Source organism: Haematobia irritans, chromosome 5 (assembly GCF_050003625.1).
Source record: "Haematobia irritans isolate KBUSLIRL chromosome 5, ASM5000362v1, whole genome shotgun sequence".
In the NCBI taxonomy this organism is placed as follows: Eukaryota; Metazoa; Arthropoda; class Insecta; order Diptera; family Muscidae; genus Haematobia; species Haematobia irritans.
Genome location: NC_134401.1, coordinates 162,072,514 through 162,100,382, shown reverse-complemented (window position 1 = coordinate 162,100,382; position 27,869 = coordinate 162,072,514). Strand labels below are relative to the sequence as shown.

Below are 27,869 nucleotides of genomic sequence, written 5' to 3'. Positions count from 1 at the left end.
CAAACACATTTTGCCTCAAGCATATATACTTTCAGGATTAGTCCGAACAAAATATTGTTTGTATTGTTCAAACATATTATGTTTCATCTTAGGGCATACACTGGTAGAAAAAAAAAATTTAATGAAATTTTCTTTGTGTGGATATATTTTTAAGACGTCAATTGGTTACTTCCATTATTTTACTTGCAGCATACTCTCTAGGCCTCTCTTCCTAAACACATATATGTTTATGGGCTATTTCTAAATTAATATATGTTTGCATCTAAGCATATTATATTTACAAATATTTTATGTCCCAAACATAATATGTTCTAACATATATGTCCCAAACATGTATGCTAGTTTATGAACATTATATGCTTGCACTTAAAAATATTGTTTTAAAAAATATGAGTTCCAAACATATAATTTTTACACCCAAGCATATGAAAAAGATTCTTTTTCGTCCGTGTGGGAGCTGTGTGCACGGTTGCCACAGTTGGTAGATTGCTACAAAACTTGATGTTTTGGTATATTTGGCTAAATAATCCTGCCCAACTAAGAAGTACGTCTCAAATTTCCTCAAGAAGTAAAAATTTTGACAAAATTTTCTATAGAAATAAAATTTTGACAAAATTTTCTGTAGAAATAAAATTTTTCTATAGAAATAAAATTTTGACAAAATTTTCTATAGTAATAAAATGTAGACAAAATTTTCTTTCGAAATAAAATGTTGACAAAATTTTATATAGAAATGAAGTTTTGATAAAATTTTCTATAGAAATAAAGTGTTGACAAAATTTTATATAGAAATAAAATGTTGACAAAATTTTCTATAGAAATAAAATGTTGCCAAAATTTTATATAGAAATAAAATGTTGACAAAATTTTCTATAGAAATAAAATTTTGACAAAATTTTCTATAGAAATCAATTTTAGACAACATTTTCTATAGAAATAAAATTTTGACAAAATTTTCTATAGAAATAAAATTTTGACAATATTTTCTATAGTAATAAAATGTAGACAAAATTTTCTATAGAACTAAAATGTTGACTAAATTGTCTATAGAAATAAAATTTTGACAAAATTTTCTATAGAAATAAAATTTTGACCACATTTTCTATAGAAATGAAATTTTGATAAAATTTTCTATAGAAATGAAATTTTGATAAAATTTTCTATAGAAATAAAATGTTGACAAAATTTTATATAGAAATAAAATGTTGACAAAATTTTGACAAAATTCGCTACAGAAATAAAATTTTGACAAAATAGAAAAAAAAAATTGGCAAAATTTTCTATGGAAATAAAATTTTAACAAAATTTTCTATAAAAATAAAATTTTGACAAAATTTTCTATAGAAATAAAATTTTAACAAAACTTTCTATATAAATAAAATTTTCGAAAAAATTTCCTCTAGAAATTACATTTTGGCAAAATTTTCTATAGAAATAAAATTTTGGCAAAATTTTCTATAGAAATAAAGTTTTGAGAAAATATTTTATAGAAATAAAAAATTGACAACATTTTCTATAGGTATACAATTTTGAGAAAAATTTCTATAGAAATAAAATTTTCGAAAAAATTTCCTCTAGAAATTACATTTTGGCAAAATTTTCTATAGAAATTACATTTTGGCAAAATTTTCTATAGAAATAAAGTTTTGAGAAAATATTTTATAGAAATAAAAAATTGATAACATTTTCTATAGGTATAAAATTTTGAGAAAAATTTCTATAGAAATAAAATTTTGACAAAATTTTCTATAGAAATAAAATTTTGACAAAATTTTCTATAGAAATAAAATTTTGACAAAATTTTCTATATAAATAAAATTTTGACAAAATTCGCTATTGAAATAAAATTTTGACAAAATTTTCTATAAAAATAAAATTTTGTCAAAATTTTCTATAACAATAAAATGTTGACAAAATTTTCTATAACAATAAAATGTTGACAAAATTTTCTATAGAAATAAAATTTTGACAAAACTTTCTTTATAAATAGAATTTTCGAAAAAAAATCCTCTAGAAATTACATTTTGGCAAAATTTTCTATAGAAATAAAATTTTGAGAAAATTTTACTTCTATAGAAATAAAATTTTGACAACATTTTCTATAGAAATAAATTTTTAACAAAATTTTCTATAAAAATAAAATATTGACAAAATTTTCTATATAATTTCTAAATTTTGACAAAACTTTCCATATAAATAAAATTTTGACAAAATTTTCTATAGGAATAAAATTTTCGAAAAAATTTCCTCTAGAAATTACATTTTGGTAAAACTTTCTAAAGAAATAAAATTTTGACAAAATTGAAAAATTTTTCTATAGAAATAAAATTTTAACAAAATTTCGATAGAAATGAAATTTTGATAAAATTTTCCATAAAAATAAAATTTTATCAAAATTTTCTATGGAAGTAAAATTTTGACAAAATTTTCTATAGAAATAAAATTTTTCTATAGAAATAACATTTTGACAAAATTGTTTATAGAAATAACATTTGGACAAAATTATTTATATAAATATAATATTGACCAAATTTTCTATAGAAATAAATTTTGACAAAAATTTCTATAATAATAACATTTTGACAAAATTTTCTATAGAAATAAAATTTTGACAACATTTTCTATAAAATTAAATATTGACAAAATTTTCTATAGAAATAAAATTTTGACAAAACTTTTATATAAATAAAATTTTGACAAAATTTTCTATAGAAATAAAATTTTCGAAAAAAAATCTTCTAGAAATTACATTTTGGCAATAGAATTTTGACAAAATATTTTTTTCTCTTTTTTAAGTTATGAAACAAACAAGTCTTACCCCCATTTTCATGAGGCTCCGTTAGTGCTACGTTAGCTAACTAATTTTTAAACCGATCTATGGACATATCTGGCATCTTGCCTATACATTCTATATGCCAGTTAGGAGCTTAACTGCTAGAAATTTATCAGTTAAAGTTAACTGGAGAAAAGATATTTGTAATTTACTTTCTGTTAACTGACAGTTAAAGCCTAACGGAGCTACATGAAAATGGCCGTTAGTATGGTAATTCGAGACAGTTTTCTTCCCGTTAACATTGTTCATTATTTGTACAAATATAAAATTCTTGTATCCATTTTGTCTTTTAAATAAAGCTTATTTTTTCAAATACTAACCTCTTAATATACAAAAATGCAAAAGTAATTTTCAGTTCAATCGGTGCAAGAATGTTCAATAGGATAAATCATTCATTACAATCGTTTGCTTCAACTTTATTTCCATATAACACATTAAATTTTCATAAGATATACATAGATTCTTTTTTTCTTTAATTTTGTATACTTATAAACCTATGTATATAGGCTAAAGGAAAATATATAATTAAAATATTTATGAAGATAATCTACATAAATGTTTGAAGGGTACAAGCATATATAAATAATGATCTGATTTCTTAATACATACATACTATATAAGTTTTCTACAAAATCGAATTCAGGTAACTCTTAAAACCCGCAATTCTAAGTACATAAGTATCAATAGATGTACGAATATATATTTAATGATTTTTATTAATTTAAACAAATTGTTCTTCGTTAGGATGATGAATACTCTTAGTACAAAGGAACCTTTAATGATAATACTACTAAAATGATCAACTAATGAATATTTAATTAAATATAACATTTTAATTTTAATGATAATAACGCGTAGATAAACTAATTAAAATTATATATAACAAAATGATGGTGGGTTTTTTCTTGGGGGGAAAAGACAAACCTCGATTTCGATGTAATCACAGAATATTAAAATTAAAAAAATAAAAGCATTTTGTTTTTTTCAATATTCACAAAAGGCCTTGAATTTCGATTTTTGTAACTGATGAAATGAGAATATTTGAACTTATAAGAAAAACACAATTTAAGTACATTCACTTGTCTTTAGAATTACAAATCTATGTATTTATAATTATATGATTCATAGGTAATTCATTAAGTTACACAAATATTATTATTATTATTATTACTTATTATTGTCAGAGTAATAGTTGCATTTAGTTTCATGGTATATTTGTTTACTTTTGTTTTTGTTTCTATATATTTAACTAAATTTCTATGGAATTTGAATAAAACTTAAAACTTTTTTAAAATCGGCAAGAGGCGGTTATTGGAAATGTATGGGAATCCAAACTACGTTTTGATGATTTTAATATAAGGAGAGATTATACACAAAGAGAGAAACGACAAAAAGATCACACATGTTTTTATCAAACCTTTAAATTAAAAGTTTATAATAAGGAACATAACCGAAAAAGGTGTTTTTAAGCAAGTTAAACTCTAACCCTCATATGCAAAAAAGTTAAAGAAAACTTCTAGCCTACTTTTACCATATAAATTCCTTCGATAAACTGTCAATAAATTATTTTGCATATGGCCATAAATTTATAATTATGAAAATAATCGAAAAAGTTTTTTAATAATAATCAAGTGAATTTTCAAAAAGAATGTAATATTTTTTCCATCTTTACTTAATTTAGTTAAAATTATTTTGATTCAAGGTTTTTTAATTTAATTTTGGCAAAATTCAGTAAATAATCTGAACCTGTAATCTCAAAAATCAATTATTTCACTTTATATAAATTATTTTGAATATATTTTGACGAAAATTATAATTTTTGTATTTTCTATAATTTCTTGTTTTACAAATTCGAACAAATGATGCTCTGGAATCAAAATTCTTTTTAATTCGGAATCTCATGTAAAAAGAACTCTTGGTTTCTTCTCATCTCATTGATCTCTCTCTCTCACTATATTTACCTCAATCCCATTAAAAATCACCATTGTAGTCATTGGTAATCTACCACAGTGCTCTTCGTTTCTGCTCATCTTATTGATCACTCTCGTTCTCTGTCTCTCTCTCATTATATTTCCCTCATCCAATTAAAATCACCATTGTAGTCATTGGTAATCAATATAACACAGTACCACTCTAGTCACCACAATAATTGCATCAAATTTCCGCCTTTAAAAGTCTATTAATTATTCAGTTATTAATGGAAGTTGTCTGTCTAATGGAGTTTTTTTTTTTGTGCGATATTCATTTCATTCTATTATTCTACTAACTAAAATGCCTCTTTTAGAATTCGAGTTTAGAAACTAAAACTTTTACAAGCCTAGTAGCTAATTAATCGAGTGGAATTAAAAAAATAATCAAAATTTATAACTAATGATGTATACATATTTTGATATGATAACTACCTTAAAAAAACAATAATAATGATAGTAAGAGATTCCATTATACGCTACTTTGGATTTCGCTATTGAGTGTTTTAGAGACCAGGACGGCTGTGATCATCGGGACCACTGGAGCTTGAATCTGATGGCATGGGACTTGCAGTTGTACTACGATCATAGCCGGTGCGCAATTCGGGTGTGATGAGTTCCTAAAAATTGGACAAGAAATAACATGGATTAGAATAAGTATAACAGCGCTAAATTAGATATTCAAACCGAAAGATCGGTTTATGTATTACACTGACAAAATGTTGACCTAATTTGAAATATTATGCAACTTTAAGTTTAGAACACGCAATTTACACAATATTAAGTATAAATTTCTTTAAAATAGAGATAAACAGCTAACGATAAAGGCAAAGATAAAATAAAAAAGCTTCTTATATGGCGAATATTTATTTTGAGGATTTTGAATCTTTGGTTTATTTTTGATATGATAAATGAGATCTTTGTCCCAATTTTAATTTTATAGAGCCCACATTTAAAGGTATATAGCTCCCTAAAAATGTCCTTATTTTAAAGAAGCTGCCTCTTTGGCTCGGAATCAATACCAAAATCCATAAAGAAAGTTCAAAATCTTTGGATGGACGTATAAAAGTTGTGACTTAGTATAAATTGCAATGGGAATCAAAAAGTCGAGTTTTCCATTTTTTCAAAATTTTGAAAAGTGGACTTTTGACAACATAAAATGTTTATTAATGGATTTGATTCGATTTTCAAAAAATTCAAAAAGAGTCGACTTTAAAGTCAGTTGGTAGAAGAATTCTACCAAAAATGGTAGATTTTTTTATTGTTTGGTAAATTGGTAAAATTCTTGATGTTTTGGTAGATTTTGCACAATATTCCTCACCAACTAAGTTTGGAAAACTCTTCTATAGAAATAAAATTTTGAGAAAAATTTCTACAGAAATAAAATTTTAACAAAATTTTCTATAGAAATAAAATGTTGACAAAATTTTCTATAGAAATAAATTTTTGTCAAAATTTTCTATAGAAATAAAATTTTGAGAAAAATTTCTATAGAAACAAAATTTTGACAAAATTTTCTATAGATATAAAAAGGTGAAAAAATTAATAGAAATAAATAAAATATAAAATTTTTAAAAAAAATTATAGAAATAAAATTGTGAGAACATTTTCTATAGAAATACAATTTTGAGAAAATTTTCTATAGAAATAAAATTTTGACAAAATTTTCTATAGAAATAAAATTTTGACAAAATTTTTATAGAAATAAAATTTTGGCAAAATTTTTATAGAAATAAAATTTTGATAAAATTTTCTATAGAAATAAAATTTTGACAAAATTTTCTATAGAAATAAAATTTTGACAAAATTTTCTATAGAAATAAAAATTTTGAAAAAAAATTTCTATAGAAATAAAAATTTCGAAAAAAAATTCTCTTAAAAGTACATTTTGGCAAAATTTGACAAATTTTCTATAGAAATAAAATTTTCACAAAATTTCCTATAGAAATAAAATTTTGACAAAATTTTCTATAGAAATAAAATTTTGACAAAATTTTCTATAGAAATAAAATTTGACAAATTTCTCTATAGAAATAAAATTTTGACAAAATTTTCTATAGAAATAAAATTTTGACAAAATTTTCTGTAGAAATAAAATTTTGACAAAATTTTCTATAGAAATAAAATTTTGACAAATTTCTCTATAGAAATAAAATTTTGACAAAATTTTCTATAGAAATAAAATTTTGACAAAATTTTCTATAGAAATAAAATTTTGACAAAATTTTCTATAGAAATAAAAATTTTGAAAAAAATTTCTATAGAAATAAAAATTTCGAAAAAAAATTCTCTTGAAAGTACATTTTGGCAAAATTTGTACAATATTTTCTATAGAAATAAAATTTTGAGAAAATTTTTATAGAAATTATTTTTTTAGAAAATTTTTTTTATAAAAATAAATAAATTTTTACAACATTTTTCTATAGAAAATTTTGACAAAATTTTCTATAGAAATAAAATTTTGACAAAACTTTTAACCACAAAAATTTGATAAAACACTGCGACAAAAGATTGTTTATATGATAGTTTTTGGTATTTTTGTAATGTGGCTCGAGTGGCAACCATGATCCCTAGTCTATAGCAAGTTTTTTCAATCTCCCACTTACCTCATCTGCTTCGGTATTCTTGACCACAGCCTCTGTCTTAACATCCTCACTGTTATCAGATTTTTCAGCCCACTGCTTCAAAAATGCCACTATATTGTGATGGCCAAAATTCTCAGCCTCATCAATGGGCAAATTACCCCAACGATCTTTGGGATTATGGGGTACATGACATTGCTCCAATAGAAACCGGACACAATCCAAATGGCCTTCAGATGCAGCCAAATGCAAAGCAGTACGACCATCATAATCGGCCAATGTGATATCCATACCCGACAGACGATGTCTACGAAGGGCCGTAACATCACCACTAGCAGCCGAAAAAAGTAAATTCACTATAGATAATCCTTTGGTCTCATAACGATGTTTACGGGGATCCTTTTTATTGGTGGCATGCTTTAAATTATCATAACGATGGAAATTGAAGACATTCACCAATTCTTCACAGAACTGGACACCACGGACAGTATTGCCCAATTGATCGAGGGGTGGAGACCAAGCAAAGATACCCATGACATTGGGAATAACCAACATCATGCCACCACTAACACCGGATTTGGCGGGTAGACCAACTTTAAAAGCAAATTGGCCGGAATAATCGTAAGTACCACACGAATGCATAATTGACAAAACATCACGAACTACTTCGGGTCGAAAGATTTTCTCTTCGGTGGTGGGACAAATGCCACCATTTGCCAAAGTGGCAGCTATGACAGACATGGCCTCACAAGTGGTCTCCATGGAACAGCACTAAAACGAAAGAGAGAGAGAGAGCGTAAAAATCGTATATTCTCTTTTAATTTCTCTTTATTTCCTTACCTGGAAGTAAAAGTCCATGACCTCCTTGAGATTTGTACGTTTCGGATAGCATTTATTCTCACGCATATAAAAGCCCAAGGCATAATTACGATCAGCTGCCTCACGTTCCGATAGGAAAACAGCATTATTAAAACCAATATTTTCACCACCAGACAAACGTTTGAACCAAGTCATCACATAATCAAATTTCTCGGCTGCCGTCATCTCAGGTTTGATCAGACCATGAAGAATGGAGCAGGTTAATATGGCCCCAGCATTGATCATAGGATTATGGGGTTTATCTAAAATGAGAATTTAAAGCATTTACTATCGAATTATAGCAAAGGGGGAGTTTAAATTAAATTTTAATTGAAAATAAATTAATTTCAACTGAATTAAATTTAAAAAAATGAAAAATTTACAAAACTTAAGATTTTATATACACAGAAATTTTTCTGATCCAATCACAAAATTAAATGATTCAATGAAATTTTTAATTGAAATTTCGTCAATCACAAAAATGATATTTTTTTTAATGAAAATTTTACAAAAATGAAGGTATACAGAATTTTTTTTTCTGACCCAATCACGAAATTAATTGATTCAATTAAATTTTTATATATTTTTATATATATATATATATTTTTTTTTTAATTAAGATTTTATATACACAGATTTTTTTTTTTTGATCCAATCATGAAACTAATTGATCTAATTAAATTTTTAATTAAAATTTCGTCAATCACGAAAATGATAAAATTTCGTTAAAAAATTAAAATTTTACAAAAATGAAGATTTTATGTACACGGACATTTTTTTTCTAATCCAATCACGAAGTTAATTGATTCACTTAAATTTTTAATTGAAATTTCATCAATCACGAAAATGATAAAATTTTTAAAAAAATGAAGATTTTCTATACACACAAATTTTTTTTCTGATCCAATCACGAAATTAATTGTCCAATTAAATTTTTAATTAAAATTTCTTCAGTCACATTTTTTAAAAAATTAAGATTTTATCTACACAGAAAAAATTTTTTTTCTGATCCAATCACGAAATTAATTGATTCAATCAAATTTTTAATTGAAATTTCGTCAATCACGAAAATGATAATTTCTTTTTTAAAAATGAAGATTTTATATACACAGATTTTTTTCTGATCCAATTATGAAACTAATTGATCTAATTAAATTTTTAATTAAAAATGATAAAATTTTGTTAAAAAATGAACATTTTACAAAAATGAAGATTTTATATACACAGAAATTTTTTTTCTGATCCAATCACGAAGTTAATTGATTCAAATAAATTTTTAATTGAAATTTCGTCAATCACGAAAATAATAAAATTTTTGAAAAAATGAAGATTTTATATACACACAAAAATTTTTTTCTGATCCAATCACGAAATTAATTGATCCAATTAAATTTTTAATTGAAATTTCGTCATCACAAAATTAATTAGAAATTAAAATATAATTGATTAACAAATGAAACACTTTTAAATAATTTTTTTATTTGGTTCAATTAAAAATTTAATTGATTTTCTTCAAAAACTCAATTAGTTTTTTTATTGAGGCAATCAATTATTTATTGTATTATTTTTTATTTATTTAGAAATTATTATTTTTTTTTTTTTAGATGAAATAATTTTCTTGTAATTTTACAAGAGTTTATACATTTTCATAAATTTTCCGATTATAAATTTACATAATTGGATTTTTCTTTAAAACTAATTTTTTTCCGAATAAAATTTTCAATTATTTTTTAAATGTGAAATATTATTTCTATTTAATTAAAAAGTTGATTGGGTTAATTAAGATTTTAATTAAAAATGTCACAATTATTTCGTTTAATCGGAATAAAAAATTCATTGCATCAATTATTTTTTTTTTTTAATTGTAAATTTTTTTTTTAATCTGAATAAAAAATTCATTGCATCAATTATTTTTTTTTTTTAATTGTAAATTTTCCACTTCAATCAACTTTTTAATTGGAAATATTTTGGTGATATTTTTTACTGTGTAAAAACTTACTATTATGATCCAGCACCAATTCATTGAAATTTCTTCCACTTGGCTCTTGACCCACATACGAATGTACCACACTGGCTCCCAACTTTTCCAAGGCAATGGCATATGTCAATGGTTTACTATTTCACCAGGTGGGGGGAAAAATAAAAATAAAATTTATTTTAAAATTAATTTCAAATAACAGACCTTAATTCTCAATGTGAATAACTATAACTAAGGCATTAAATATGAATTTATGAATGATACCTTTAAGCATCGTACAGTGTTTTTGTGTATGTGGTTCTTTTTTTTGGGATCTCATACACCAAGCGGACAAATAAACATGCAGAGAGAATTTCAAAATCCTATAAAAAAGATTTTGTTCTTGGATGATTTTTTTTCTGCAATGTTCATTGCTCTTTAACACAATATACCATGTATAACTGCAATAATTCTCATTAATTTTAAATGCTTAGAATGTTAAAAGGACTTGACTTGGAACACTTCAAGCAAGCCCAAAAAAACAAACCTTTTTGCTTTGTCAAAAAACCAGTTATGAATTTTTTTTTTTGTGGAAAATAAGTCATAGAATTTTCATAATTACCTGCAACTTTGTAGAGTAAATGGTTCTTCAACATCACCTATGGAATAACGTTGGCCATCTATGGTACAAATACTGACACCCCATAGATCGGGATTATATCGCGATAATTGGGGTATATAATCGGCTACTTTGCCATCGGTATTGCTTTTACATTTCCAATAGATTTCCTCAACATCCTTGACGAAACCCACAAAATCAGGTATAACAAATTGTTGGCGGAATGCCTTGGCTATCAAAACAATGTTTTGAGCCACCACACTAGAAAAAAACGAAAGACATTTTATTTATTTTTTTAGAAAATTAAAATTAAATTAAATTTCTATATACTTACGCCTTAAATGTCTCACGATTGAGATTTTGTGTCTCAGGTGATGATCCAGTTTCATAATTATTCAATTTATGGACCTTTTTCAGATTATCCATAAGCTCTTTGACTCGAGGATCGCTGCGCCTTATGCCGGTAGTCTTAAGAGCTGCCAAGAATTTACCCATGGAAATAAGACCCGTCTCCTCATTGTAGAACATATCAAAGAGAACATCTTCGGCATTGCGTTGCTCTTGCTCACGGTGACTAAATGGGGGGAAGAGAAACACACATACTATAATAAGATTTGCTTATACAAAATTCTCTTAATCAAAATCATGCTTAACTAGTAAACAAAACACAAATTCAAAATTAGTAGTAAAATTTAAATAAAAAAACAATTAGGAAAAAAGACAAATTCACAATAGCACAGTTTACAATCTTTAGGAGAAAAGGATCTATATAATTGTCTAATACAATGCCTATTAAAAAGTTAACTAAAACAAACTATAAACAGGACTCTATAAAAATAAGCTTAATTTAACGAAACGTAAAGTCAAGTTTTAGATTTGAGAATAAACAAAAAATGATGCGAATGCCTTACAAAAATAGAAACATTTAAATTATCCCTCGTAACCCTCAATTTAGAACAAATTATATTTTTAAAATGAAGTTTGAAACCACAGAAATGTTATAAATAACTTTGTTATCTGATTCTACACATATTTACAATTTTTCATGTGTGCAAGTTTCTTTGGAGACTTTTTGGAAATTTATATGTATTTAATGTGAATAATTAAAAATACTACTTAAAACAATATACGAATTGATATTGTGAATGTATTAGGAAGTGCTGTTTAACAACTATTTTTGACAACCTATGCTGTAAAATATTACCATGTGTGCATTTGGAGACTTTGTATTTTTTAGTAAATGCCTAAAATTTTATAGTAAATGCCTAAAAACCTTTGTAGTTAGTTTATGCTGTATTAAAAAATGAAATTTTTGAAACTTCTGGAGACTTATTTTCCGTGGAGACTTTTGAAGATACTATAAAAGTATTCTTAATTTATCAAAACGTAACGTAAAGTCAAATTCTAAAACATGAGAATAAACAAAAAATGATACCAATGGCCGGGACATTTAAATTACACCGCGTAACCCTTAATTTAGAACAAAATATATTCAAAATGTTCTTTGGATGAATTAAGAAATAACCATTTCATCTCAGTTGTAAACAATACACTAACTCGTTTCCATGTGAGCAAGGATTTTGGAGACTATTTACAAATTTACTTATATATACATTTAATAGCAATCATTAAAAATACTGCTAAAAATAATATACGAGTTGATATTGGAAAAGTGCTATAAAACGCTATTTAAGAAGCATTTTTGGCAACTTAAGCAGTAAACAAATATCATGTGTGCAAATTTTTTGGAGACTTGCCACATTTTTTACAACTTTATTTGTATGTATTTAATATTATATATTAAAAATACTGCTTAAAATATTATACTAATTGATATTGGAAAAGTGTTACAAAACGCTATTTAGGAAGAAATTATGCTTGCTTATACAGTAAAATATTATCTTGTGTGCCATATTTTTGGAGACTATTTATGTCAAGCAATTTTTTATTAAATGCCTAAAATATTTGTGTTCAGTTTCTTTTCCTGTATTAATAAAACACGCATTTTTGGAAAAATTTTGGAGACTTCTTTTACGTGTAGACTTTGGTGAAAAATCAAATTTAAAATAGCCACAGAATTGATACAAAAAATATGTAATAAGGTAACGATATCTCATATATTATACTTTTAGCAAATATTAAAATATTCAATGTGTGCAGTATATTCCGACAAAAATATCCCGTGTATCCTCTTTCCATGAACGTCGTAGATATTTTTTAGTTGCTGTAGTAAATTCATAATAATTGTTCTAAGTAATAACTGAAGTGATATTGAAAACAATCCATCGAGAAGATATAGATGTTCGTAACAACATTTCAAGTACTTAGTTAATGGAGGCGTTTTTTAATTTTCTTACTTGCTGCACTTTTTCATAAATTTGTTTCTAATAAAAATAACGAATTGATAGAATACCACTACGATATGAATATGTAATATCAGATATTATAAATTCAAACACTATAAATCATTTTCATGTGTGCAGAAGTCTAGTTTTATTTTATAAGTCAAAGAAATTAGATGAATAAATGCAATACTATATTTTCTGGCATATATTATCATGTGTGCAATATTTTTGGAGACTTTTTATTTCAAGCAATTTTATATTAAATGCCTAAAATACTTGTGTTTAGTTTTTTTTCCTGTATTAATAAAACAAGCATTTTTCAATATTTTTGGAGACTTCTTTTACGTGCAGACTTTGGTGAAAAATCAAATTTCAAATAGCCACAGAATTGATTCAAAAAATATGTGATAAGGTAACGATATCTCATATATTATACTTTTAGCAAATATTAAAATATTCAATGTGTGCATTATATGCCGGCAAAAATATCCCGTGTCTCCACTTTCCATAAACGTCATAGACATTTTTTAGTTGCTGTAGTAAATTCATAATAATTGTTCTAAGTAATAACTGAAGTGATATTGCAAACAATCCATCGAGAAGATATAGATGTTCGTAACAACATTTCAAGTATTTAGTTCATGGAGGCGTTTTTTATTTTTCTTACTTGCTGCACTTTTTCATAAATTTGTTTCTAATAAAAATAACGAATTGATAGAATACCACTACGATATGGATATGTAATATCAGATATTATAAGTTCAAACACTATAAATCATTTTCATGTGTGCAGAAGTCTAGTTTTATTTTATAAGTCAAAGAAATTAACATAGATGAATAAATGCAATACAATATTTTCTGGCACTTTCTACAACAGGAAACCATAAAAGCGTTCCATGTGTGAAGACTTTTTATATATTTATGTATTTTAATTCAATAACAGAATTTTAGTTCATTAATACTCGTTTTTATTACCGATTTACAATAGGTAAACATTTCAAACAAAAATATTCCACCATAACTGATTCACGATAAAATATTTCAGACTGTAACATTATCCAAAACAAACAGCAGGAATAGAATATAACTGTGTTATTCCTTCGAGAAAATTTTTCTTTTTAATTTTTTTTTTGCGTTCCAACCAAGTGATCACCACTAACTATCGTTAAAGACTGCAAGAAATTTCATCATTTCATCAATGCGTAAACTTGAAGTTGCAAAAATTGTTGTAGTGGTCAATTAAAATCAATTTGTTATATAGTCGAGAACAATTTGGTAATAAAAAGCCTGTCAATACAATAGAGACTAAATAAGACACATTTTGATTACTTTTGATTGATATGATGACATTTGGATTGTTAGACATGGGAAAAAGAAGAAATCTATTTTGTAAAATAATTTTGGAAGAAAAAAGAATTAATGGTCAACAAGATTTTTAGGGTGAATTGTTGTGTTTCTTTTTCGACAATGACAAAAGGTCGGGTCGTGATCAATAAAATTGTGAAGTGTCTTAATTTAGCCATGAAAATTTTTGGTAAAATTTTTTATATTTATAAAATTGGCTTCTGAAGTTTTGAAGTAGAGTTTAAAGGATCCTTACCAAAATCTTATCTAAGCCTCACGAAAATGATGGTTAATTAACTAATTAATAATATTAATTTTAATATGATTAATTATATTTAATATATATATATTTTTTTTGCATACAAAAACTTTCGGGGACCGCTATATTTTTTGCTCTCTTGATTATAATAAACAAATTAATTGAAAATAAATATGGATAGAATTATATTTTAACAAATGTTTTTGATTTAATGGTATTCGTGATAAATATGTAAATATAGCATTAATTAATGATAATAAATATTTATAAAATAATACAATATTTACAAAACATTCCAAAAGAATGTTCAAATTAATAATTAGAAATTTCCAAACAAAGAAAATTTGATGGTAGTACTTTAAAAAACCTGACGTCAACAAAACAAAATGTATTTAATAAAAATTTAATTTGATATTTATTGTTTTTCCTAAACAAATATGTAACAAGAAAAAAAATAATACAAATGAACTCAATTAACATCAACATTACTCACGGTCTAATAGTGTAGCAACGCTTCTGCAAACTTTAGATTTCAAAAAAGAAAACAAACTTATTTTAAACTAAGTGTAAATTAAGAAATATATTATGTATGCTATAAGTATTTGTAAAATTTCATAAAAAATTTTTCTCAGACCTTTTGACCGTAGCCCTTTAATATTGAATAAAATATAGTTCGTTTTATAAAGGATTTTGTGAGAGTACAGTCGGTAGTATAAGTTATATTAACTCTATTCAAATCAATTATACAACCCAGTGGCCAAATTATTTAAGTTTCATATAATTAAGAATACCCACTATGTCCAAAGTCGCCCATTTTAATATATCAAATCTGAAATCAGTTGTATAGAAAATTTCAAAACATGGAGAGCTCAAAAATAGTTTGAACCAGTATATTATCAACCTATTTTTTACATTAACATTTCAGATATATAGTATAAATATAGTTTATTTTATAAAGGGTCTTGTGAGAGTACAGTCCGTGGTATAAGTAATATTAACTCTATTCACATCAATCATACAACCCACTGAGCAAACAATTTAATTCGGGTTCAATTAGAAGAATATACATTTTTGAATATCCACTATGCCCGATGGACATAGTAAGTACGTGGGCTAACCGGCTTGTGCAAATTCCGTAGATTCTAAAAACACTGACAGAAGAATAATATCAATCGGTGATTCGGTTCTTATTTCTTTTTCACTCAGTAAATCACTCAGCGTAATCTACGAGCGATTGGATGTTAAGTTATATCCAAACCAAAAATATTTTACCAAAATTTGAAGAAAATTTTAACAAAAATCTACCAAATTTGAAAAAAATATTGCGAAAATTTTGTCAAAATTTTATTTCTTAGAAAATTTTGTCAAAATTTTATTTCTTAGAAAATGTTGTCAAAATTTTATTTCTCTAGAAAATTCTTTCAAAATTTTGTATTTCCCTAGAAAATTTTGTCCAAATTTTATTTCTCCAGAAAATTGTGTCAAAATTTCATTTCTCTAGAAAATTTTGTCAAAATTTTATTTCTATAGAAAATTTTGTCAAAATTTTATTTATCTTGAAAATTTAGTCAAAATCTTATTTCTATAGAAAAATTATGTCACTATTTTATTACTCTAGAGAGTTTTGTCAACGTTTTATTACTATAGAAAATTTTATATCTCCAGAAAATTTTGCCAGAATTTTATTTCTCTAGAAAATTTTGTCAAAATTTTATTTCTTTAAGAAATGTTGTCAAAATTTTATTTCTTTAAGAAATGTTGTCAAAATGTTATTTCTATAGAAAATCTTGTCAGAATTTTATTATTTATTTATTTATTTATTGTTTATTTTAATCATACAGTAAATGTATGATAAAAAGAAAAGGGAAAAGTAGCATTGGCTGCTAAGGCCATCAGCTCAGAATTTTATTTCTCTAGGAAATTTTGTCAAAATTTTACACAGAAAAAATGTTCACGTAAATGTTTCCAATTAAAGTCATAATTGAATTAAAAAAAAAAATAATCAATTAAAGATTTAATTGATTCAACAAATTTTTTAATTGAAACAAAAATCAATCGCAAAAATTAATAATATCAATTAATTTTTTTATTGGATCAATTAATTTTTTAATTGACTTTCAATTAATTTTTTAATTGATACTAGTAATTCTGTGATTGAAGACATTTCAATTAAAATATTAATTGGATCAATTAATTTCGTGATTGAATCAGAATTCTGTTTTGTATTTCTTCAGAAAATTTTGTCAAAATTTTATTTGTCTTGAAAATTTTGTCAAAATCTTATTTATCTTTAAAATTTTGTCACAATTTCATTTCTCTAGAGAGTTTTGTCAACATTTTATTTCTCAAAATTTTATTTCACCAGAAAATTTTGTCAAAATTGTATTTCTCTAGAAAATTTTGTCAAAATTTTATTTCTTTAGAAAGTTTTGCCAAAATGTAATTTCTAGAGGAAATTTTTTCGAAAGTTTTATTTCTATAGAAAATTTTGTCAAAATTTTATTTCCATAGAAAATTTTGCCAAAATTTTATTTCTATAGAAAATGTTGCCAAAATTTTATTTTTATAGAAAATTTTGTCAAAATTTTATTTCTATAGCGAATTTTGTCAAATTTTATGTCTATAGAAAATTTTGTCAAAATTTTATTTCTATAGAAATGTTTCTCAAAATTTTATACCTATGGACAATGTTGTCAATATTTTATTTCTATAAAAAATTTTCTCAAAATTTTATTTCTATAGAAAATTTTGCCAAAATGTAATTTCTAGAGGAAATTTTTTCGAAAATTTTATTTCTATAGAAAATTTTGTCAAAATTTTATTTCTCTAGAAAATTTTGTCAAAAATGTATTTCTCTAGAAAATTTTGTCAAAATTTTATTTCTTTAAAAAATGTTGTCAAAATTTTATTTCTTTAAAAAATGTCGTCAAATTTTTATTTCTATAGAAAATTTTGTAAAAATAGGATAAAATCCTTGAAAACGGTCTGACGAAGTCAACCGAAATATCGGAAAATAAGAAACTAGAAACCAACAATTTCGAGTTTAATTTATAGACCTACAGCCGAGTTTATGAGATAAAAATCATTAAAATTTTATTTCTATAGAAAATTTTGTCAAAATTTTATTTCTCTAGAAAATTTTGTCAAAAACTTATTTCTCTAGAAAATTTTGCCAAAATTTTATTTCTTAAAAAAATGTTGTCAAAATTTTATTTCATAGAAAATTTTGTCAAAATTTTATTTCTATAGAAAATTTTGTCAAAATTGTATTTCTATAGAAAATTTTGTCAAAATTTTATTTCTATAGAAAATTTTGTCAAAATTTACTTTTAATGGATGATGCCCAGGTGACCCGCGAATGTAAAACCCAGTTGACGCTTTCTAAGCGCAATGCGAGGAGTTTTTTTGGGAAGAGTTGCAAAGGTCGACAATTGACCTGTTCTCATAAGCATTGGCGATTTTTTTTAACATTTATCTGTGTCATTTTGCGGCAGTCATTGATCCACTGGACAGGGAAAACTCGAAACAATTCACCCAAGAAATCGACGATTATAAAATATCTTTCAGTGATGACCACCACTTTCAAGTTGTGACACACTCAACTACCTGGCTTTGGGCCTTGGGTAATTCAACGTTTTTTTTTTATTGCATCTCACTTCTAAATACACCACCTACGGTACGTTACGGTGGTAGTATTAATATCACTATTCATATTAATTATACAACCCATGGGACGTTATTAAATTTAAATTAATCATACGATCACATGAACTCCTCACAAGTTATTTTAAGATTAATAAAAATTCATTTTTAATTAACTTAATATAAACTTATATAAAGTTATTTTTAATTATAAACAAATATTCCCATCATATATTTACAATAAGTTTACCTCAAAACCGCGGATATGGTACGCACTAAAGTGCCACGCCTACCCTGCAAAGAGATGCCTTCTATGATCTCTTCAATGACAGCGGCTGTTTCCGTATTAACCAATTCATAATCCTCTTTAGAGATATCGGTTTTATTTTCAAGTTCTTCTTGTTCTTTTTTCAATTGTTCAATTTCATTGGTTAATACCATAGCTGCTTAAAATCAAATCAAAACGCGAACAAATGAACAATAAATATATTTTTTTTGGTTATTATTATATATTTTTTTTTTTTAATTGAAAACAATTTGAAATAAAGGCGGGTAACAATAGTCGGTCGACCGTTGGTTCGTTCGTTCGATCAATCAATCACTCATACAGAAAATTGAGAACGATATTAAATCAAAACAGACTACAGCGACAATTAGATTTTGGCCAATAGTATATTGGAGATGTGTTTAATTGCAACCGATATTAACGACTGTTGTCTGCCATATCAATGATATGCCAATTTATAGCAATAATTCATTGTTGGCCATTTGTTTTTCGAGCAACCCATAGGTTTCACCCTTGTGATGTTATGATTTGTTTTGTTTTTGTGTTTTTCATTTATCCTAGGATCTGCCCCGCTGGCTCTTTCTCTTCGTGTAGTAAGTTACTAAGTGCTAAAGATAATCAAGGGGTAATAAAAATCAATAAGCATTTTCACAACTTTTATCTCTAGATAAAATAAATCTTTATAGGAGTATGAGTGAACAATACAAAAAATTGTTGCTGTTATATTTTGTCTATTAAAAGGCAGTAAAACCTTTTATTTAATTACTAATTTGTAATATACATACACACCATACACATATGTAAGTAAATGTATATCTATCAAATGTATCCCTCCTATCGTACTTTTTTTTGTAGCATTTAGAAAAAAAACTAGGTGCTAATTTCCCAGGCATGCCACAATAACATTTAGTAGATTTGTTCTTTTAATTTACCACCCAATTGCTAAAAAGATCTGGAACAATATTTTGCTGTTATGAACTCAATTTAAAGAGGCCTATAACATTTAAAATATTCGTTTTGTTTGATATTTTTTATAGCTTTTTTAATTTTCTTTTTTTGGAATATGAAAGTCATCCACCTTTTGTATTAGATTGCAGTTTAATACAATAAATATTTATTTATTTTTTATAATAAAAAAAAAACAAATGAAATTTAGTACTGAAAAATTTCGAAAAAATGCCTTTAATAATTAGATGATATATGAATATATTTTGTTTGAAATAAATTCATTCATTCAACGGTCAATCGAAGCTTTGAATTATAAGCAGTAACGATTTGAACATCGTGGATTATAGATTCAAATAAATAAAATTTTGAAAAAAACGTCACAGATCCTTCCCAGCAAAAAATGGAACACTATTTCAGCAGGATATTAAGGGAGAGAGGCAGTACTAGCTGCTTTCAAAACAACCGAATCAGAGCTGATTTTTGTGGGCGATGTCTCGATTTAGAGCAGCTTCTACATAGCGCTGAAATAATTGCTAATTTCAATAGCAATATTGCTCAGAAGTGATTTATAATCTTGCGTTTCCCAGTGTTGGTATGAAGGAAAACAGCACTACCTATCATGCACCAGTACTGCATGAATTGGTTGCAATAACGTAAACGAATGGTCATAAACAAATTTGATTACCCGTTTACGTTATTGCCACCGATACATGCAGTATGGATGCACTGCCTATTTTATTGTATACCAAAAAGCGCAACTAAACTCTTACTGCTGAAGTATTTTTTAGGAAAACTTTAAGTGAAGCGGCATCGACTATATAATACACAGAAAAAAAATCAATTAAAAATTTGATTGCAGTTGAAATTGTTTTCATTTAATAAATTAATTGATAAATTTTTAATCAAGATAGAAAAAACAATGAATTAAGTCAATGATTGAAAATTTTTAATTAAAAATTAATTGATACAATTAACCTTTTGGTCAAACTCGGAAGACGAAATCACTTTAAACAAGTATATACAGCAGTAAGTTCTGCCGAGCCGAATCTTAAACACCCACCACCATGAATCAAATATTAGGGTTTCCTTTGAAATTTCAGAGGGTTTGAGGACAGATCAAGCAGAGCAGTTCAACCAGTACACTTCACGGGGATAAATTTAAAGATTTCACCTATGAGGACTATATCAGATTCTGGATTTATAAGAACCATTTTTGTTTGAGTTTTAGAGGAATCATTAACATCTCTTGTAAGTGTGCAAGAAAATTATAAAATAACGTCTTGATTTGAAATCTTAAATCTGTAGATTTTCCCCCGAGAAATAAAATCTGGAAATTTTACATTGAGTTTCAAGCAATTTTTATGATCAGTGCGCCTTCTATACTCTCAAGAAGAGAAATCGGTCTATATGGAGGCATTACCAAATGGACCGATAAAAACTTAATCCGATACAAGAATATTTACAATTTCAGGCAAATCAAATAAAAACTACGGTTTCTAGAAACCTAAGGATTTAAATCGGGAAATCGTTCTTATGGGGGTTATACTAAAATACGGACCGATACTCACCGTTTTCGGCACACCTCATTATGGCCCGAAAATACCTCTAGATTTCCAATTTCAGGCAAATTGGATAAAAACTACGGTTTCTATAAGCCCAAGAAGTAAAATCGGGAGATCGGTCTATATGGAGGCTATACCAAAACATGGACCGATACTCAACATTTTTGGCACACCTCTATGGTCCTAAAATACCTCTAGATTTCCAATTTCAGGCAAATTGGATAAAAACTACGGTTTCTATAAGCCCAAGAAGTAAAATCGGGAGATCGGTCTATATGGGGGCTATACCAAAACATGGACCGATACTCACCATTTTTGGCACACCTCTTTATGGTCATAAAATACCTCTAGATTTAAAATTTCAGGCAAATTGGATAAAAACTACGATTTCTATAAGCCCAAGACCCCAAATCGGGAGGTCGGTTTATATGGGGACTATATCAAAACTTCGAACTTGACCTGCCTACAGACAAAAGACGAGTTTGTGCAAAATTTCAATATATATACTTCATATAGTCGGAAATCGATAATTCGATGTGTTACAAACGGCATGACAAACTTATTATACCCCCGTCTTTTTTTAATTTTTAAATAAAAATTTATATCAATTAAGCAATTTTTAATCAAACTAAAAACACAAATTCATATAAAATAGTAATTGAAAATAGTCACATTTTTAATTCAAGAAATTAATTGAGTTTTACAATCAACATCAATTAAATTTTTAATTAAATTTTTAATTTAATCAATTAAAAAATTAATTGAAATATTCAAATCAAACAAATTAATTTTTTTATCAAATATTTTTTTAATGCACAATTAAAACTGTGATTGATACTATCATTTTGGTGATTGAAGACATTTCAATTAAAAAATTAATGGGATCAATTAATTTCGTGATTTAATCAGAAAAAAATGTGTGTGTACCCTAAACTAGCAAATAGCCGTGCTTAATAGAATACTTGTCTCCTCACAATTTTATAAAAAAAAACTAGGAATATTAGTTCACTAATGCAAATATCGGAACTACACACAAAGAATTTTTTTCAGATTCAATCACGAAATTAATTGATCCAATTAATTTTTTAATTGAAATGTCTTCAATCATAGAAATGATAGTATCAATAAAAAAAATTAATTGACAGTCAATTAAAAATTAATTGATCCAATTAAAAAATTAATTGATACTATTAATTTGTGTGATTGATTTTTATTTCAATTAAAAAAAAATTGTTGAATCAATTAAACTTTTAACTGAATATTTTTTAAAACTCAATTAAGATTTTAATTGGAAAAATTATCGTGAAAATTTTTTCTGTGTAGGCTATATATGATAAGACAATTTTTTCAATCGTTGATATTTTTGTGCCATTTTTTTTATTATGCCACTAAATATCATAATTTTTTTCATATTTCTGCCATTTTTTAATAAATTTCTTTTTTTTCCTGCAATTTTATCCCAATTCACAATTCAAATACGCAAGTTATTAAAGCCTTTAATAAAATAATGGGGTTAACTCGAACAATACTACTATATCTGAGTACTTTTCCCTACCTATATCATGGGGTAAATATAGCGGCTGAAAATATACAAATACTATTTTTTTAAACTTTGTAAATTTGGTTACTCCGCTGGGTTACAAATTTCAAGGGGAGATTTGCAATGAAATGAAAGCAAAAAAAATTTAGATTCATTAAGATATAATTTGAAAAAAAAAGATTTCTCAAATCTGTATGAAATAAAACGAATATGAATGCGTTTGATTCATAGTTTTTCCTTTATAAAGAAAAATTGCACTTTTTTAAAATTTTATCCCAAATCAAATTTATCACTTTTTCCAAGCGTTGATACTTTTGTGCCATTTTTTATTGTGCCACTAAAAAGTCATAGTTTTTTCATGCTCGAGCCACCTTTTTGTCGTGTTCTGCTACTTTCTATATAATTTGATTTTTCTGCAATAGTATTTCTAAACTTTTATACCAAATCACATTAAAAATACGGAAGCAATCAGAACCTTAAAATAATAGTTAACCCTATGATTGAGTTAAAGACTATATTTGTGAGCATTTTCCCATTTTTTATATTATAGTATTTTCATGTAGCGCCTGAAAGTATGCAAAGAAATTTTTTCTCAAGTGATTAAATCAGCTTATTACAGTGAATTACCAATTTCAAGGAAATTTTTTCTATTAAATGAAAATAATTTTTTTTCTCAAGCGTTGATACTTTTGTGTCACTTTATGTCCGACTTTTTCCATATATATGACACCTTTTTGCCATATTGTGCCACTTTTTAATTAATTCATTTTTTCTGCAATAGTAAGGGGTAATTGTTTAGCTATTATCTTTTTGAAAACACTGGTTTAGACAGGTGACGCATTTATTTTCAAGAAGGGGCATGTAGCGCCTGAAAGTATGCAAAGAATTTTTTCTCAAGTGATTAAATCGACTTATTACCGTGAGTTACCAATTTCAAGGAAATTTTTCTATTAAATGAAAATAATTTTTTTCCCAAGCGTTGATACTTTTGTGTCATTTTTTGTTTGTGTCACTTTATGTCCGACTTTTTCAATATTTATGACACCTTTTTGCCATATTGTGCCACTTTTTAATTAATTCCGTTTTTTCTGCAATAAGTAAAGGGTAATTTTTTACCTATTATCTTTTTGAAAACACTGGTTTAGACAGGTGACGCACGTATTTTCAAGAAGGGGCATGTAGCGCCTGAAAGTATGCAAAGAATTTTTTCTCAAGTGATTAAATCAGCTTATACCGTGAGTTACCAATTTCAAGGAGACTTTTTCCATTAAATGAAAATAATATTTTTCTCAAGCGTTGATACTTTATGCCATTTTTTGTTGTGTAACTTTATGTCCGACTTTTTCAATATTTATGACACCTTTTTGTAATATTTTGCCACTTTTTAATTAATTCCGTTTTTTCTGCAATAGTAAAGGGTGATTTTGTAGCTATTACCTTTTTGAAAAATCTAGTGTAAATAGCTAACGCACGTTTTGTGTTTTGTTTCTCTGTCAAACATCTTCAGTTTGGTTTATAATTTATAAACGAACCAATTTTGCGAATTATAGAATTTTATTCTCAAAATGCGTCCTCTGTACAGAAAGTTCATCATACGCTTCAGCGACGAAGCTCATATTGGGCTCAATGGTTAAGTAAATAAGCAGGATTGTCGATTTTGAAGTGAAGATCAGTCAAAGGCAATACAAAACCTGAAAAAGTCATATTTTGATGGGGAAGCATTATTGGATAGTACTTCTCCAAGGATGATGCGCATCGTAAGATACAGACAATCCCGCTTCAATTAACACATAGGAAGAAAACATTTTGTTCGTGAAATACCGCCAGAAATATTGGAGAGTATGCCAAAATTGGATGGATTGGACCATTTGAGGCCCAGTCGCGGTCAACATTTGCATGAAATACTCATTAAATGTTAAATTATATGGACCGTACGAATCAAATGAAGATTTCAAGGATTTTTGTGAATTTTATGTTTTTTTGTTTTTAATATTTTTTTGATTTCAGTTTAAAACATTCATTGACTACAGGTGTAGCTTAACCAACGGAGGAAAAGTATGTTTGTCAAAAAAAAATCTATAGCTCTCAAAAAATCACCATTATATCTCAGAGAAAGAATTTCATCACGTTATTTAAAATTTCAATGAATGAATTGTCTATTGCCTTATGATGTTTGGTAGACTTGGCGATAAGATATGATCGCCGAATAGACTCCCATATATTTGCAAGGCTTTTAGAAGCTTATAAAGAAATTTTAATTAAATGTTTTATAACAGAAACCTGATTCAATAAACACACATAAAAGATAAATTAAACAATCGTAAAACATTTTTGCGGCATATGACATGATTTTATCTAATCAGCACGACAAATCTCTAACCATAAAATCCCAACAGGGGAACAAAATATTGTATAAAGATTTTCCCTACATATGTGAATAATTTTTTTATTATTAATAATTTACAGATTATTTGAAAGCGATGATAATTTTTCCACATAAACACAAATTAAATGATAATATTCCCTCTTAGAAATTGATTGTATCATTCAATTATTAAAAAAAAAAAGTAAACTTTTATCGGTTGCTGTGTGATTTGTGACTTGTTCTATGTTTTTTTAATTTTCTACGTTCGTGACTTTCTACGCTTCATACCTGATGTATTTGGCGATAATTTTCACAAATGTGCTCTTTTGTTTGGTGGTGCAAAGACCTTGAACCATTTCATTGATAATGGCCTCATCTGGTGTTAAATCGATTTGCTCTTGGGGTTTCATTAAAATCTCTTCAGAATTTTCTAAGATAGAATCTAATTCTTCACTGGTCATTAATTTCATATCATTCACGATTTTCTCTTGCACTAAATCACGTAGAATACCAGGATCACTTTGCACTGGGGGCGATTTTAGAGTTTGATCACAGAAATCATTGGCCATGGCAAGTAAATTAAGACTTTTCGAACTCATTTCTATAAGGATATACGAATATTGTATTTGATTTTTTTTAATATTAATTTATTTTTCACTATAGTTTTTTTTATCCGCAAAAGAAACCGATCGTATTTATTTGAATTTATTACGAAAAATAAAATCCAGTTTTAAAGTTTAGTGATATTTATAAGAATATATAGCATATGGGGTTAAATCTTTTCATTTAAAGGTGTTAAATAATTTTCAATTAACATATATTTTGTTGAAAAAAAAAACTGAACAGAAACTTGTCTTCTTTCATAGAAATTTTGGCAACCCTTTCCGAAAAGTTTATAAGAAAAACAACAAAAAATTCGATAAGCATAATATTCATATATACAGTAATTTTACATAAGCACTTCTGCATGTAAGAGTATTGAAGACAATCGATGTGTTTTGTTTAACAATTTAACAGTTATTAATTATCTGCTATATTTTATAATAACACTATTACATATTTTTAGGATCAGTAATTTTATAAAAAAAAATCACTGCATACTTTCAGGATTATACATTAGAGTCTATATTTAACTGTAATATTAGAATGTTCTATATCCTCTTTCATTTATAAAATATCGAAATATAAAAATGAAATATTACTTATTCTAGATTAGGATGAAATTCTAAGACGATCCAACACGCTATAGCCTTTAATAATGAAAAATAACGAGCAAAAGTGAACGGGAAAATTTTTTTATACTATATAGTCATTTGTTTTGAGAGTAGTACATTGTAATTCGTTAAATTTTGAATTGCTTAAATAAATGGAAATAAATAAATAAATTTGTCATTGAAACCAAATTGTTTAACAAATACTAGTCTATATATTTATATCTTTAAATCGGTATGTTATTTTGCGAACTTTTCTCTGTCTATTGCAATCATATATTATTCAAGAAAATATTTTCTATTTATTCCTAAAATATCTACAAAATATTGACTTACTTCATAACTTCATTAACACATTCTGTACTCTCACAAACATGTGTCACACTGTTTCATGTATTTACATAATTATTACATATACGTATGTGGATATATTTTCCATAGTGGAAATATTATATTGAAAAATAAATATAAACAGAAAAATGTAATTCCTATTTGTGTCCGTGTTTTTGTGAAAATGTCTATAAATATGATAAAAGTGTTAGTTGAGCAAAATAAAACAAAAGAAAATATATTTAATTAGATCGATATGCATACAAATATTAAGAAAGTATGTTAATATTCTTTGACAATGTGAAATTTTTCATAATCGGTGTGAATTAGACTGTTAATCACATGTAAAAATATTAGTACATCAACACTCTTTCATAATCTCCTACATTTATTTATTATGATTCTCTCAGTCTTCTTCTCTTTTACTCTCTTTTATTAGTAATAGCTTTTATTCACAAACGTATACAGTCACATATATTATTCACTTACCGTGTACTGTCATCATTTGATGGTGGGGCATTACTGCTGGTATCGTAAAATGATAGTTTACGATTAGCAAAAACTAAGTTCATCAATGGCGGAGCCCTTAATTTACGCTGCAAAGAAATAATTAAACAACAATTTTAAATTTATCTACTGTTAAAATAAATTAAATTATACTACATTTTAATATGCTTAAGAGCAATTCCATATACATAGTAATAATTTTTATCTCCAACACATTTAATCCTTGAGAAAATATGGGGAAAATGGACAAACAATTCCATTTAATTTAAATTGATGGTGAGTAAGCGGAATGATATTATGAAAATACAGTGTAAATAACAAACATTGGAATCCAGTTCACGCTCTTTAAATGTTTTCTATTGATTATTTTGTAAACTGCCAAAATTTTTGTATTCCGCGAATTTGAGGATACCACGGACGATGGCCGCTCTCCAATCGTTTTGCCTTCAATAAAAAGTGTAAGAGTATGCTAGTAAAATGCTTCATTCTTGTAAACTACCTTTTGGCTTAGACAACAAGCCTATTTAATAACCCTGGAGTGATCACTTTCAATGGTAAGAAAGAATTACATTTCTCTCACAGTTTACAATTTTCTCAGTTGTTACACTTAAAAAGCAATGAGATCAATCACATATATTAACAAACACAGGCATTTGTAAACACCTTTAATAAAACTCTGCTCTCTCTCTCTCGCCCTCTCTCATCATTGAAATT

General features: G+C 26.2%; 1 protein-coding gene across 4 annotated transcripts in view; it reads right to left on the bottom strand.

Annotated features, from left to right (window-relative positions):
• Window positions 1-3,178: 3,178 nt before the first annotated feature.
• Window positions 3,179-27,869, bottom strand: part of GLS (glutaminase) — a 36,721-nt gene continuing 12,030 nt past the window's right edge. The window contains exons 2-9 of one of the 4 annotated variants that reach the window (XM_075312099.1): window positions 27,138-27,244; window positions 15,258-15,287; window positions 11,151-11,390; window positions 10,820-11,077; window positions 10,240-10,355; window positions 8,223-8,503; window positions 7,407-8,153; window positions 3,179-5,420 (exon numbers count right to left, since the gene is read on the bottom strand). In XM_075312099.1, the coding sequence (XP_075168214.1) occupies window positions 5,307-5,420; window positions 7,407-8,153; window positions 8,223-8,503; window positions 10,240-10,355; window positions 10,820-11,077; window positions 11,151-11,390; window positions 15,258-15,287; window positions 27,138-27,244 (1,893 nt within the window). In that variant the 3' untranslated portion in view covers window positions 3,179-5,306. Of the gene's footprint in view, window positions 5,421-7,406; window positions 8,154-8,222; window positions 8,504-10,239; window positions 10,356-10,819; window positions 11,078-11,150; window positions 11,391-14,136; window positions 14,310-15,257; window positions 15,288-18,656; window positions 19,126-27,137; window positions 27,245-27,869 lie in introns of those variants that run through there. The other 3 variants (XM_075312100.1, XM_075312101.1, XM_075312102.1) reach the window with 3 other exon arrangements.